The 15,659-nt window shown below is 39.1% G+C and overlaps 1 protein-coding gene across 5 annotated transcripts in view; it reads right to left on the bottom strand.

Moving 5' to 3' along the window:
* The window catches only part of IQSEC2 (IQ motif and Sec7 domain ArfGEF 2), a 575,830-nt gene that overhangs the window by 305,606 nt on the left and 254,565 nt on the right, over positions 1-15,659 (bottom strand). For all 5 annotated transcript variants that reach the window (XM_044060579.1, XM_044060614.1, XM_044060605.1 and 2 more), the window contains exon 2: positions 7,269-7,545. In XM_044060579.1, the coding sequence (XP_043916514.1) occupies positions 7,269-7,545 (277 nt within the window). The remainder of the gene's footprint in view (positions 1-7,268; positions 7,546-15,659) is intronic.

The following is a 15,659-nucleotide window of genomic DNA, read 5'->3' as shown; positions in this document are numbered from 1 at the left end:
AACAGCAGGTAAGTATGTAGGAGGTAAAAGAACTTATATTATCTGAGGTTTTAAAGTTAAACTATGGAAAGGGTGCTGGCTTGGAGTGCTTGAGTATAATGGAAGGATGTTTTGGCAGGGTCCAGAGAGAAAGTGAGAAGTAAGTAGGTTGGAGAGGAGATTCATGTACAGGACACGTAAGGTAATGGAAAGTGTTAAAATGAATCAAAGGCAGCAAATAGGATAGTAGTAGCATGCCATTTAGTGGCCAAAAGAAATAATAAGCAAAGGTATACAGATTAGAATGGGGAAATAGTGGAGTGGGGTTGAGGAAAACAAAGTTACAGGATGCAATAGTATCTATGAGTAGGGTATTGTATGAGAGTCTGGGCTAGTATAGAGATGCGGACATGGGCTGTTGGCTGCTGGCAGACCTGGACAGGTAGCTAGACTAGCATACATAGATTAAATGGTTAATAATAAACATGTAGCTATAAGACATACTTTCACAGTCAGTTTGGGAAGATATCACAAATGTTTGAAGGGTTGGAGATTAGTAGAGAGAAGTTCTGGTCTTCAGTGAGGGTAGAGGCAGATGTGTAGGAGCTTTGTTAGGTCCACCTAGTCGGGCTAATAAACTAGCGGAGAAAGAGAGGAAGAAGGTGAGGCAAATAGTGTGTTTGTTACAGAGCAAATTTCAGATGCTAGTACACTTATACTTAAACAGTTGGTTACTAAAACACTTTGTACATAGGGTGATACACTAATTAGAAAAGCAGTTTCTAAATATATATTTATGCAATATAATACTAGGAAATGTGAGAACAAAAATATAGATTGATAAGAACATTCAGTCGATAAACATTTAATGCACAGCTGTTAAGATTAGAACCGTATGACTACTTAAAGGTTGGTCTTTTAAAGAGGCAGTAGGTAAATGGGGGCAATACACAGTGGATAGCTCTAATAAGATATACTTTCTCTAGTTAAGGAAGAAGTTTAAAATACCCAATATTAGCGTTAGTTCTCAGTGTTCATTTCATTGGTATTGGCTAAGCATAGGAGAAAAACACCTAGTACAGAATTGCGGTCCTGTAGAGTAAAGCTGACTTTAGAGGATTTCACTAGTGCTCTTATTTGCTTGTTCAGGCTAAGGAGAGATTGCTTCTAATTGGGCACCTGGTCTTTCTTGGTCCTGGACAGCAATTTTTTCCTTTTGTTATATAGTTTATTTATTGCAGGAGTCCACCAGATGGGTTTACTCTTCCTTGCGGAGGATGATTTTATCCTGGCAGGTATTCCTGATTCCATGCATCTATATAAATGCTTGTAAAGTACTTCGGTGTAGATTTGGGCATTGGTGCCAGTTCCTACAGTGGGGGAGGGGGTTGTGAAGCTATTTATACCATCCTTTAGGAGGTTGTAAGCAGCTTTGGAGAAGTTTTTTTGTTTGCCCCTAGCTAGAGGGGGGGGGGGGGGAGTCAGGGGAGATGGTGACTTTGAAAGTGACCGTTTATGGTCGAATCTTACCGGGGAGGATGACACCATAGGGGAGCTGCAGTGGTTATTCATGTTGGTTAATACCAAGTCCAAGATATTATCACCTCTTGTGGGGGTATTGACTAGCTGTTCCAAGGCATTTGCAATGATAAAATTGAGGAATCTCTGGGCATTTGTGTTCTGGCATGAGTGGTTTGTCCACTCTATAGTTGGGTAATTAAAGTCCCCCAGGATCAGGGTAAAGGGTTGAGTATTGATAGATTTAAAGAGGTCCAGACAGGTGGAGTGGGTATCTTGAGTCAAATTTGTTGGCCTGTATCTAGCTATAATTTGAATAGGGGTCTTGTCAACGGTTAACTGCACCTGGAGTGTCTCCTGTGCATTATACTGTTTGACCAGCCTGGAGGTGTGTGTGTCTTTAATACATATTGAAACTTCACCTCCTTTGGCTTAGCTGCCCACATTTTGGGGTCTGAATGTATGATAGGATGAGTAACCAGGTGAGGTTGGGATGCTCTCCACAGCATTGAACCAGGTTTCTGTACACAAATGTCAACATCTTCCAGGGTTAAGAATGCTTGCAATGAGTGCAGTTTTATGTTTAGACTCCTAGTGTTTAGCAGCATGACCTTTAATTTGCATTTTGTTGAGATTTTTATGTTGGTAGTACTGACCTCATGACTTTTCCTAAAAAAAGAACTATGGAGGAGGCAAGGGCCTTTGCCAGAAGCCTGAAGCCCAAGTGAGACAGATGCAGGCCATCTCTAGCAAAGCAGTGTCGTCTGTCAATCATATCTTCCCAGGCTGTCAGGCACTGGATCCCCCTGGAATGACAGCAGAAACTAAGCCAATTGTTAAAGTCAATCATTTTCTGTTTGTATTGAGGCATCATTCTGGGTGACGGTAGAATGCTGCTTAAGGCTAGGGACATATCTGCCTGGGACACATATTCAGCAAACTCAATCATGTCTCTCTTCATAAACTCCAGGGAGGTATGTCTCAAGTTGTTCATCTTGGTTTTTCTGCTACTTGTTCTCTAAAGTGTTCAATTCCATCTTCCCTGCTGCATTTATTACTGCTTGTTTTTAGCCTGTTTAAATTTTAAGTGTTAGTCTAAGCCTCTTAGTTTTGGTTTAAGCACTTGGGCTTTAGGCCTACCCCTTAGCTCTCCTTGGCCTCTCTCCCTCAGATTCTGACAAATATGGATGGACGGTGTAGCAACTGCCTCATGTACACAGACAACCATCTACTACTACCATCTAGGAACACAATTTGGGGAGATGCAATTACATAAAGAAGCTACAGTCTATGCTCTCTCCCTCACAAGCCAGTATATCTGGCACTGAGAAGGTTGTCAACGCAATCACTACACCTCAAACAGCACCCACAACTACACAACACGCACCCATTTATGTGGAGGTTCTCAACAAAAACAAAGCCAAACAAAGGAGATCTCAGAGGCAAAAACACATGAGAACTCCACAGCCCTCTACACCACATACCATGCATAGTCCACACACCAGTGTCTCCCAACCACTAAGGGCTAACCATAAACCCAATATATTAGTCATAGGAGACTCCATTGTGAGACACACAGGTGTGCCTCTCACCAGGCTGGATAAGGAGAAAGTCACAGTTAGTTGTTTGTCAGGTGCCAGAATCCGCCATGTGACATATAGACCCATCAGCCTAACTAGCCTTTCAGTGTGCAATTTTAAAGTTTAGATAATGTTTGAAAATGTATATCACTGTTTTAACTGGGATGGGGCTAGTTTTATGGGTGTTTCCACTTTGTTGCATGGGAATGGTGTAATTATTGTACTGATTTCAATTATTTAATTACAAGATGTAAATTGTTTATATTTATAAAGGCTGTATGACGGTGTAAAAGTTATTCCCTGAAGACAATTTGGCCGAGGTAGCAGAAGCACCAGTAAACGGTTAATATACAGCAGCTACTTGTGTCTTTGACTCCTTTTTTTTTTTTGTTATTTTTTGTAATTAGAAATGTCAACCAGGACTTACTGCAGAATATCCTGCATATCTGTGAACTGACATTACTTCCTTTTGTAGGTCTGCTCAGTATGACTTACTGAAGCTGTAGATTTGGCTGGAATGGAAACTAAATACACAAAACAAAATGAGAAAGAAACACAGGCAACACCACCACCTTCAAATAAATACTGAAAAATCATCTCAACTCTTCTTGGCTATGTACCTGCTCTATAACCTAACCTCTTCCTTCTCCTTATATAACAGCTAAAGGCCTGTGCTTTTGCTACTGCTGACTGATGATATTTTGTCTATAATTATTATTTTTTACCACTTGTTGATACTGGTACAATAACGCTGATTAATATATCTCTGTGTATACCTCTCTGATTGGATTCATCTGCCAACCAACAAAATTCCTGCTTTTATGTATATATTCTGTATACATTACTGTAATCACTATCTGTAACACTGTATCTACTTTTGTACCAATTAATATTTAATATTTTCTGTATCTGTGTTCTTGCTGGAGCTTTTATCCCCGGGCCTCCACTGAAAATGGGCTCTTTTAGGCTCAGTGGACTTTCCTGGTAAACAAATGCGATAGATAGATAGATAGATACATAAATAAATAAATACATGTCAGTACCAGATGTTACCTGTAGATGTCACTGTAAGCAAAGTTGAAATTCCATGTCTTTAGTTAGCCTCAGCACACTACAGGATTATGTTGTAATGGTATGGCACATGCAGTACTTAGGGTGGAAGTTGGCAGCTACTTTATTCTCAGAATTGCTAAGTGCAGTCTACGGTAGGTAGGGGTGCAGGCACATGCCAGGTATGCAGAGAATTGAAGACTGCTCCTTTTGTTTCTTTCAGTACTTATTTATTTGAAGTTGTTAATCAGGTGGGTGGGGTGCTCTTAACAGCCTGTTCAACCCCAATCTAGGTGCGCAGCACAAGTAAAAAGCAAAAAGTACTTAATAAGGAAAGTATGACAAATTATACAGTGATACAAATACAAAATTAATCTTAACAATACAATACAATAAAGAACTAATTTTGCATAAAGTTGATTCCTAGTAGGGATTATATCACAATGGTGAGGTCTATGCCTTAGAATAGAAGTGAAGAGAGAAACAGAGAACAAAGACGATAGTAGCTGTTGATTAAGAAGGGAATATGTACACTGAGGAAGAGGAGGAAGGAGAAACAGTAAGCGGGAGGAGTTTGGTGTAACAAGAAAATAGTTTATTTAATGGCATTCCTCAGTATTTACGTATGTTCGTTACGAGAATGCATCTAATTCAGAAGTGGAAAATGCTGTACAAAAAGAAGCATAGTCTAGATTAAGCTGGGCAGTGAAATGATAAGCTATACCAGCCTTTGTCAATGTTGCAAGTGCATTTATAAGATTCTTTTAAATGTTCAATCATTTTTTCTAAAGGCTTAGTAGTTTCTGTTGCTGTCTCAGTCCATGTGTCAGTGAAACACAGCATTCTACAATACGGAATATAAATTGTGGCTGCAAGGGCCAATACAGACACTGTACACAATTTTAGTACAGATTATTGCTGTTTCAACTGCATATTTCATTTACCACAAATAAAAAGTACATTAAAAAAGTATTACACTTCTCACTGGAAATGGGCTGGAAGAATTGTTCTTGTTTTAGATTCTTAACAGGCTGAGTATCTATGGGCCAAAAAAGGAAACTGCTGTATGTGTTTCAGAAAGAGATTCACACTGCTGCTACAATGTCTCGGACCTTTCACAAAGAGCCAGTGACTATGGAGCAGGAGACTGCTGCCCTCAAGAAATACAGTGACTGCTCTAGGTGTACTTTGTCCTAGCAGGAACTGCGCACACTATTGGTGAATCTGTCTGTCATAAAGTACTCTAAACAGCTCCTCACTATATCCTTAATAACTTTGATAATTGTAAACTTAGAGGGGTTGTGTTGATTGACCTATGTAGATCCTTCAGCCTTGTGGACCTTGATCTACTTCTGTCAGAAATCACAGCTATAGGCTTTGAGAGCACAACTACTAGATGTTTCACAAACTAACACAAAAAGAGGCAAATGACAGCCAAGTACAAGAACTGCAAATCCAAAGCCAGTGTTCTGTTTTCAGGAGTGTCCCAGGGTTCCATTTAAGGACCAGTACTATTCTCAATATTTATACATTTTTTACCCATGGATCTCCCTCATCACAAAATAACCAGTGAACCAATTACGTCTTACTGCTCATCCCAGGTACAAACAGCAACATCTTTCAAAAACAACCCCAGCAACAATGTACTCAGTTCTGTGTTTGGGCTCACTCCCATGCGTTAGCAGTCAATCCTGGCAAAGCAAACACCATATTGCTTGACACACCACAATGCCTTGGCATAAACACCCAATTACATTAACCGATCCATAAAACAACAGAATTCTCCCTGCTGAAAATTATTTACTTTGATATATATCTTTGGCTACCACACCGACAAAACTATCTCTAATGCCCTCAAAAAACTCAAATAAACCTTCAAATCTGCCAGCTATGCTACCCCAGATACTAGAAAGGCAATAATAATAAAAAAGCAACTCTAAATTAGAAAACAGTCCCCAATAACACCAGTTGCCCACAATATCACCATTAGAAGAACTTTCAGATGTGTACCAGCCAGTGACATTACCAGCACCTTCCCTATCAAAGGGAGTACTACATACTTGCATGTAACCACCCTGTATAACCTAATTAATAATGATTTCTGTCCTCCCTCTGCAAACAAACTAAGAGTAACAATAACCTCTTAATCCCTAAACATTCAAATACTAGGCGCTCCCAATCTCAACAGACCACAATCCAGCATAAACACTACTGAACATACATCCACAAAACTCAGTCCAGCAGTATGGAATAGCATTCCAAATAGCGTCATAACCAGCCTTCACTAGACACGCTTATAAAAATTCTTAATTAATTTACAAGCAACTGCTTTACACGATATTTAGTACAGAATTCAATCTAAGTGCCAACTAACTCCAAACTGTTAGTCTCCTCCATCTACTAAACATATCCCCCCGTAACTAACATTCTGCTATTATCATATTCTGAACATTACAATAACTTATTTTACACATCCAACACCTTCAACTAAGTCTGAGCATTCCATAAACTGCATCTATTTCAAATGATGTTAAAATCTAACTAGTCTGCTATATCTTCACAAATGTGCCAATACACTCATTTTCTTTGTGCGTCTATTAGATATTATGCCATTTTGCATTCAATTAACTAATTAAATTCTATTTACATTTGATGAATTTCTATAAATCTGACCCTCTGCAAATAAGTAAACACACTGTATTTTCCATTGTGTGTTTAGCACTTGTCATGATTTAAAAAAAATGCAAAATGCTGCAACAGATTACTGTAAAATTGTAAACTGTCACTATGCAACCTGAACTGCCACTGAAAAGGATCAGCTTGATCAGCCCACATACCTGGTTAGCTAATTTTAAATAAAATAATGTAATACAATAAAATGAAGGACCTATACAAATTAACACTCAATTCTTCCCACATGGGATGACTACAAAGGCACTTTGTCTGATGGCAAAAATCAGAATTGCTGTGGGCATGAAGTGCCTTAGTATAAATAACTTTCATCACTTTTAGATGCAGTGTTGGATTCTCTAGCTACATAGAGGCAAACATTTTACTTCAATCCAGCCACCATCCAAAATGGAGCTAGAGGAAACTTGTGTAAAAATGTAGGAAACTAACATTAAAAATAACAATATTTACCTTTTTATCTTGTAGATCTGTAGATAATTCATAGCTGTCAGAGAGGGCCTTGGACCGTTTGATATCTTCCTCCTCCTGCTTGCGTAAGGCCACACTAGCAGGTTGTAAGCGTGCACGCTGAGACCACTGTAATCCAGAGGAGGCTGTATGTGCAGTGGGGTAAGGGTGGTCGTAGATATGTTCCGGCTTTATCTCAGCATTAGAGCGGTTTGGAGGTGGGTTGTTTGGGCTGTCCACTATCGTTCCTGTCTCGCTGCCCTGAGTGTCCCCTTCCACACTGTAATAAAAAAAAAAAACAGAAAAGGAGAGAACGAGAGAGAGCATGAATCACTGAAAATTACTGAGACATATTCAAAACTTCAGTGTTTTTTGTATTCTCTACTTCTTTGGTAGTAATATTTTACTGATAACTTATGTTACACTTCCAAGTGTATTGTTGCTTCCTTCCCTAGCTAACTGTATCCTGTCTCTGTAATCACTGTGTACTCAAAGTGCTTCCATAAGTAGATTAGGTCCTTTGGAGAGGTCTGCAGATTTATTTAATTACTGGAGGTTTAAGACCATGACAAAAACGGCCAGTATAGATGGAGTCTGGATTTGTGACATCAAAATGCTGCTGGCCAGTCATGTGACTGCCACGAGACTTCAGTTTTGATTTTTTCCTAAGGAAGAGTAGGACATGCCACAACACAGAATAACTTCATGCCAGCTTCTGCTCTGTCACCCACCTTGCCAGTACTCCTAACACTTTTGACCCCATCCTCCTGTAAAGGTGCTACAATAACATTTTAATACCACAGTTGTGCATCTCCCCGTCTATCCAGAGAGAGAAAGCATCCCTCATTAGATATTCACTGGCCTTCCCAACTTTCTCTCAGACTACCAGAATTCGTTCCTGCACTTGAAGAGCAGACACAGAAAAAATCATACTGCTGTGTCATTCGGCCCCCCTACTTAAATATATCAACTCCAAGATTGCAACACAGTGGAGGAAAAGGCAAAGTCCCGACAATGGCCCAGCAATTTTTTTCCCTGGGAAAAAAATCGCTGTTCCGGCCATTCGACATTCTGTGGTTTCGCTTATTTGCAGTCGATGAAAGCGTGTTCGCTCTTTTAAACTTCCGACTTCCTAATATAGACCCTTTACTACTGCATACAGAGTTTGAAACAATATTTTAGTTATTACAATGCATTAAAGATTTTTTCCCTATTTAGGTATTAGTTATATTTGCCTAGATCTTTTTAGCTATTATTAAGTCCCTTCAGTTTCACATGCTATATTATAATGCCTCCCCCAAAATAAACAGAGACATGCACACACCAAATATTCAGAAATCTTCCTGTTACTGACATCATTAACTAGGATCATGAGAGACTGGGAGCGGAATTTTGTGTGTGTTTCATGACCTTTTGGGAATGCTAGGACTGTCTACACAAAAACACAAGCTGTTCTTTTTTTTCTGCTACCAATGCATTGTGTCATGAACTGCTGGTAAAGTTCCACTAAGTGGAGATGAACAAACATCAAGATGCAGTCTTGGCAGCACTCCACAATAAAGCAACCATATTTGATAAGCCTGAGCTCTCTGGCTAGTCATGTTAATGACTGGCTTGGCCATTTGCAGACACTCTCCATGCCCTGTAGGCATACCTCTCAACTTATATGCTCAAAAATTCTAGATAAAGTTAAAATAATGGGAGGACAAACACCCAACATCAGGACAATTTTAAATATTACTCCTATTCACTTATAAATGTAACAGAACAATAGGTTTGGCATCAATGTGTATTTTTTGAATAATAAGTAGGAAACATAGAGCAAATGTATGAGGCAAAATTAGGATCATTAGAGAGGTTTGCTTGAAGGACGTGCATGAAAATGGACTAGACCTGCAGCGTTATCATTCAAGCTTACATTTAAATATGCAGCATAGCATAGAACCCAGACATCATAATACTAAATACAGATTTGGAAAGGCAAGCAACTGCAAACCTATTACTTACTAATGCCTGAGCCTGGTTTTCCAGAAGTTAATGCTTCTGCTCATGGAAATTTGAAATACCCTTTAATTGGTGCTCTCATGTATTACATCTCTGTTTACATGCTGATAAAGTTACAGGTTGAAATTTTGGGATGGCAGCAAATGGCATATGAAGCAGAACATATTACTTCCTCAGAAAACTTCATCTTAATTAGGAGAGAATTCCTGAATTCCTCATTTTACAAAAGTTGAACTGACTTTACCTATAGTCCCACCCTTAAATAGCTATTCACTCACTTGTTAATTCACTAGTCTCTAATTCTCCAATCTCCCTGAACAAAGGAAACCTACATATCAACTAATATTGTCTACACTCCGAGAAACATACCAAGGCTACTATCCAATGGCATTAAAGGGAGATCTTGCAGAGATCCTCACATAATTTCTTATTGTACCAGTTGCTTTGTAAAGTTCCCTTATTCCATCTTATCTGAATCCAGTCTAAATTATGGTTTCTTAAGACTTTATATCTCATTCTGTTCAATCCACCTTTCCAATCGCTTTGTATCCTTTAACATTGCCAAAGCAACCCAAACCTTACTCATGTACTCAAATCCATCATAATCTAACCTGCTCATATCAGAACAGTCCATCTCTTTCCATTTCATTCAAACTAACCTATCTCAACTATTCCACCTCCTGTCACTCCAAGCCCATCATAGATAATCCTAACTCATCTGTTCTGATTCTATTTCATTGTAACCCATCTCATCTCATTCCATTCCTAATTATTACATTTCATCCCAATCCATTATGTCCTGCATCACCTACATCTATCACATCCCAGTCTAATAATTTCTTGCCCTTCTTATCCCAGCCCACCACGTTCCAAACCAGCTCATCACAAATGATTTCATCCCAAACAATCCCATTTCAGAAAAGCTCGTCCTAATCTTACTTATCTTATTCCAACCTATTATACTCACACCATCTTTTGCCATTATACTGACTCAGTGACTAAGCTGCATGGTCCTGGGGATCAGTCTCAACCTACGGTCATGGTCTCTGTCCAGTCTGCATATTCTCCTCATGTGTGTGTTTTCTCCTAGTACTCCAGAATTGTCCACATCATACAAGCATGCTAGTTGATTCATTACTTAAAAATTTCTCCCTCTCTCTCCATGTGTGTGTGTGTGTGTGTGTGTGTGTGTGTGTGTGTGTGTGTGTGTGTGTGTGTGTGTGTGTGTGTGTGTGTGCCTGAGGGTGTTTCTGTACATATATTTACATTTTGCATTCACCTGTGCAATTCTGGAGTGGGTTGTGGCTGAAAAGAGTCACAGGTGACAAATTCACTTAGTCTGCTAACAAATCAATAAATTAAATTTCAACTAATGATCAGAATGAATCCTTGCTGGTTTCTAATATTTGACAAGTTCAGGGCCAAAATGACAAGCCTATGGCTACTGTTGCAATTACCATGAACACATGTGCGTGATAGTGGTTATTAGATAACCAAGATCCAAATCATGGGATTGGGACGATACTTAAGGTACACTAGACATTGAGATGTACTTCAGCTAATCAAAACCCTATTAACTAACATGAAATGGGTGCTTCACAAGCCATATGAAAAATGTATACAGACACACGACTCAGTCAGATTGGCAAAATGTACTCAGAATTGCAGTTCCCCTTCTTAGCCCTCACTGCTTTTACATTCAGCAGTTTGGAGTTTCATGTGGTCAATACATATCACACTGCAAATCTAAGAAAGATACAGACAAGCTCAAATGTCAAAAGCTGACTGATTCAGCCATCTGACTTTGGGACCCTGAGTAATATATATGACTTCAGTCAGCATCAACCCCCTTCTCTGACTGTAAAAAAATGGTAGAAGATGATCCTGCCCCCCCCCCCCCAAAAAAAAAAGGTGCCTTGCAAGCAAGCCATCCCTGGTAAATAAGGTTTTGAAAAAATAAATAAAAATGGATTAAAAAAAGGGGTTTGAAATCATATGCACAGGTATATCAACCAGTACACGGATTGACTGCTGTATGATATTTTACTTATGAAAGTCTGCAAATAAATTATCTGCACATTCATTTTAGTACCACAAAAATTACAACTAAAAATGAAAGAGGAAATAATCTTTCACATTCTAGACCACTGTATAATTTAATACCGGAGACTTCAGGGATCTTTTTTCTCTTTAATGAAAACTCGAGTGCAATAAGGAATACTAAAGTAATTATCCCATGTTTCCTTTATAGATTACATTATTTTTCATAGCAGCTAAATTAGTTTGTTTACCATAAACTATATTCAGCTGTACAGACACAGTACTTTTCCATGTGGCCGTAAATCCTTTTAAATTGCAGACATCCATGCTGACCAGTCAGATCTAGATCTAATGAAACATTTAGACACATTACATAATCTGAGATGTGAACCAGCAGAAAATCCATGCACAGGACTGAATCTATTATTTAATTTGTCAGTGGGCAGCATATGATCCGCTAAGCACAAGTGGGTACTTTCAGGATAACTCAGAAACACTTTTGTGTTTAAGTGATCTGCACAGTTACAGAGCTGAAAGTGGAAACTAAGGGATAGAAAATCCAGCAACACAGAATGAAGGTCATAAGTTGCTGGTGAGAAAAGTGGACAGTGGATTCGAACTTCACACAGTCCCTGGTGATGAACCAGGAGGTCTGTGTCTCATGCAGAGGTATAGGTTCCATATACAATATAAACACCCAAGTGAAAGGATAACTGTGGATAAAAAAAATAAATAAATGAGAAAATAAACCCTTATTAGCTTGGCAGCATAGCAATGGTTTCTTAATTTCTTACAAAGCTGGTGGCCCACATCTAGAAAGAGTATGGCCACAATGGATGTCCTAGGTGTGGAAGTCTCCTCTCTGAGAAGGTAGAGTGACCAAAGATCATTCACCCCTACACATGGAAATATTAGGCCATAACTGTCTGGGGTATAGCTGGGACCTAATGGGCCTAGTGACATTCCTAATCCTAGCACCAGAGAGCAGAGGTGTAGCTAGCTATACTTGCACCCCATCCCCCAGTCTGGAATACCCTCCTAATTTTAAGATGAGGAGCAGGGGAAAAAAAACAACTTTTTTTTCTCAGCTCAGCTTTGAGGAGCAAAGAAAAAAAAGCTCTTCTCTTCTTTTAACTGTAGCAAGCAGCTGCTACAATTTATGCAAAACACAGAGCAAAGTATCACTTCAATTCTGACTGCAAATGTAATAATGGCATTCAGTGCTGGTAATGCACGGAACACTGACTGGGTCTGCCAATCGTGCCCCTAAGACTTTGCACCTGGGGCGGCTGTCCACTTCACCCCACCATAATTTCACTTCTGCCAGACAGGCAGCTGTCACCTTATCCTTTGCCAACCATCAATGACTAAACACTTCTGGGATGTTCTGTAAGTTTATGGGACACATCCCAGAAGTGTTACCCTCAATGGTGACTCATCCTGATTCGTCCCTATTTTGTACTCACGTTGATGCACGTCAGTTGTAGTGTAGTTTGGCTTTTTTGTCAGTGAATTATTTTCATGTGATCTACTTTTTTTCTGTTTTAAGTATGATACCAAACATTCCACATGATGACATCCCAGGAGACTACTGGTGCAGGTCTGAAAAGAAGGAGTGATTCCCCTTATTATGTGCATCTGGAATCCTGTAGTGATACTTAGTAATACTCATTGACCTAGCCATTAGGCTAGCTTTTGTAACATAGGTGTCAGTTACACGATTCATGCAATCTTGCTTCCTACAAGTGGCACTTGCCAAAGCAACAAAATCTGTTACTTACTGCAGTTGATACAGAATGGAGCAGTAAATGTTTACACAAACACACAGACACTGAGGGACCAATTGACAGACACACACCTCTCAACATCGTATTCCTGCAGACAAAGCCCCCAAATGAAGGACACTTTTTAAATACTGGTAACACTGACTTAAAATTTAGAGAGTAACAAGTCACCAAATTAGCGTGCATTTTTTGCAAGTAAAGTAAATCTGTAATTATAATGATTGTCAGTAGCAGTGATTGTAAAAACACCACCTTTTCTCAAAAAGTCACCAATTTTATGAGTAAAAGAACAAAATTCTGGCCCCAGATCAGGGACATTGGAATCTCACTACATATGTAACCTTTCCTGAAGGAACAATTCACAACTGTGGATCACAGTTCATCAAAATAATTCTTCAGTGACAGCAAACAACTATCTGTGAAAATTAATTAGTGTTCTGTTTTTTCACAGCTGCATTTTACATTGTGCAAATTAGAGCTGAGAAAGTGATACAAGTCATATGTTTTAAGTATTATATAGTGAGTGTCTGAGTGCTTACAACTGCTTTTCAATGTTTCTTTGCTATTAGTAAAATGCTTTTGTGAATTTTTTTATAGGCTTTTGCTGTCTATTCCTTTCTATGGCTGCCAGTAATTAGCTCCCACCCAGTCAATGATTACAAGGGAGAAGCCATCATTAAGGTAGCCATCCTGTTAAGCACTATCACCTGTACCCATTCAGCAATGCTCTTTGGTGGGTTCTAAAATGGATGTCTGTGTTCTGTGTTGCACCACCCCTCAATTCTGCATGGTGGCTTCCCCAGTCTCCACAGGCATGTGTCCCTGGAGATATGCATACGCAACCTCTCCTGCCTGTGTCATAAGGCAGTCAATCCATTAATCAAACTGGGGTCACCCGAGCTATAGAGCTCTATCCCTCTACTCGACCGGTGCAGGCTGTTTTGTGAAATATTACATAAACATGGACTACCAGATGCCGCATCTCCTTCTATTTATTCATGCTTCAACAAGAGTATGGGGTTGAATTTTGAGAAAAATGGTATTTCTTCCCTAGCCTAGATTTTTCTGTGACCTCAGAACTTATAAACTGTAGACACGGATGCATGCAGGTGAGGGTCAAAACCTCCCATAGTAATTTTTGTGGCTAAAATGTCTTTGATTAATTTAAAAGGTGGTTACTACATGTTAGATTTAGAATAATATTAGTCTGTTTATTATGTCTTGTTTACATCTGCATCCTAGAAGTATTTTAGTATGTCCCTTGATATCAGTAGCTCAGACATGGAATAGTGTGCTACAAAATATGAGACAGTATCTATGGCTAACTGGACCAAGGCATAGGAGACTCTGATATTAGCCCCTGTACAGAATAATTCTAAGTTTCGGAGACTCCTCAAATAACACTAAACTTATGAACTGTCATGTCAATGATATATTGAAAAATCATGCTTGTGGGTTTACCTGTATATGTGAGACAGGTCATAAACTTGACTGATGTTGTAAGGAGGGTCTCACTTGCTCTAACCCACTCCTGACTGCAGGAGTCAAAAATATAAAGTATCAGTCACCAAAAGTGGACAAATGCAAACCCATTTCAAGGTAGTAGTGAGCCAGTCATACAATATGTAAACATCACAGGTACTCTGTACATCATACATCAGTTATTGCTTCCTTACATATTTGACATTTAATAAGCAATATAATGTATATTGATAAACTACAGATTACTGTCTTGTTTTTCTTCTGTATGCATGTCACTGCAGGACTTATATCAAACCTCATGTAAGCGACTGTCTTACAGAACACACAGGCCAGTTAGAGCATGAGCTGCGGGTCTTTAATTAGAAATTCTTGGAGGATATTCCCACAGCCTTCAACTGCTTACTTACTGTCATACAACGAGTCAATTAAAGAAATAAAATTCAGGCATTGTACCTCTGTGTATTTCTAGAAAAGAGGGTTAATTAACCAGTGAAATCCAAAAAAAAAAAACAAAAAAGAAAAAAAAAACACACCCCTTAGAGCTGATCCAGTAGTCAGGGACTTAGGGATACACATAGATAGTAATCTAGCCTTTGACCATCAAGTGTCTGGAGTGCTGAGAAAAGCATTCTATATTGCACAACTTATAAACAAAGGTATGGCATCTAAGTCCAAGGAAGTCATTGTTCCACTATATTCGGCATTCATCAGACCTATCATTGAGTACGATGCCCCCTTTTCTTATGTACCTAACCTGGCATATTCAACAATTAGAACGTCCACAGAAGTTCCTCACTAAAAGAATACAGGGCATAATTAAAATGTCCTATGCAGACCACCTCAAGGCCCTATCCTGTATTCTCTCTCCTACAGGGTTTTGAGGGGAGATCTATGCCTGGCATATTGGGCATTGTCAGACCCCACTCTGATGGACCTCCTGCATATCCACAAAACAAACAGTACCATAATTACCCATTCTAAAGAACCCATGCAACACAAAACAACAAAAATCACTGAACCAACTGCTGGAATTCAAACAGAAAATGACCAGAACCAGTTCACAACTGTTTTATTACAGGAATTA

Source organism: Protopterus annectens, chromosome 1.part0 (assembly GCF_019279795.1).
Source record: "Protopterus annectens isolate FY-2018-M chromosome 1.part0, PAN1.0, whole genome shotgun sequence".
Classification (NCBI taxonomy): Eukaryota; Metazoa; Chordata; order Ceratodontiformes; family Protopteridae; genus Protopterus; species Protopterus annectens.
Note: the sequence above shows the minus strand (reverse complement) of the source record. Positions and strands in the feature narration are given on the sequence as shown.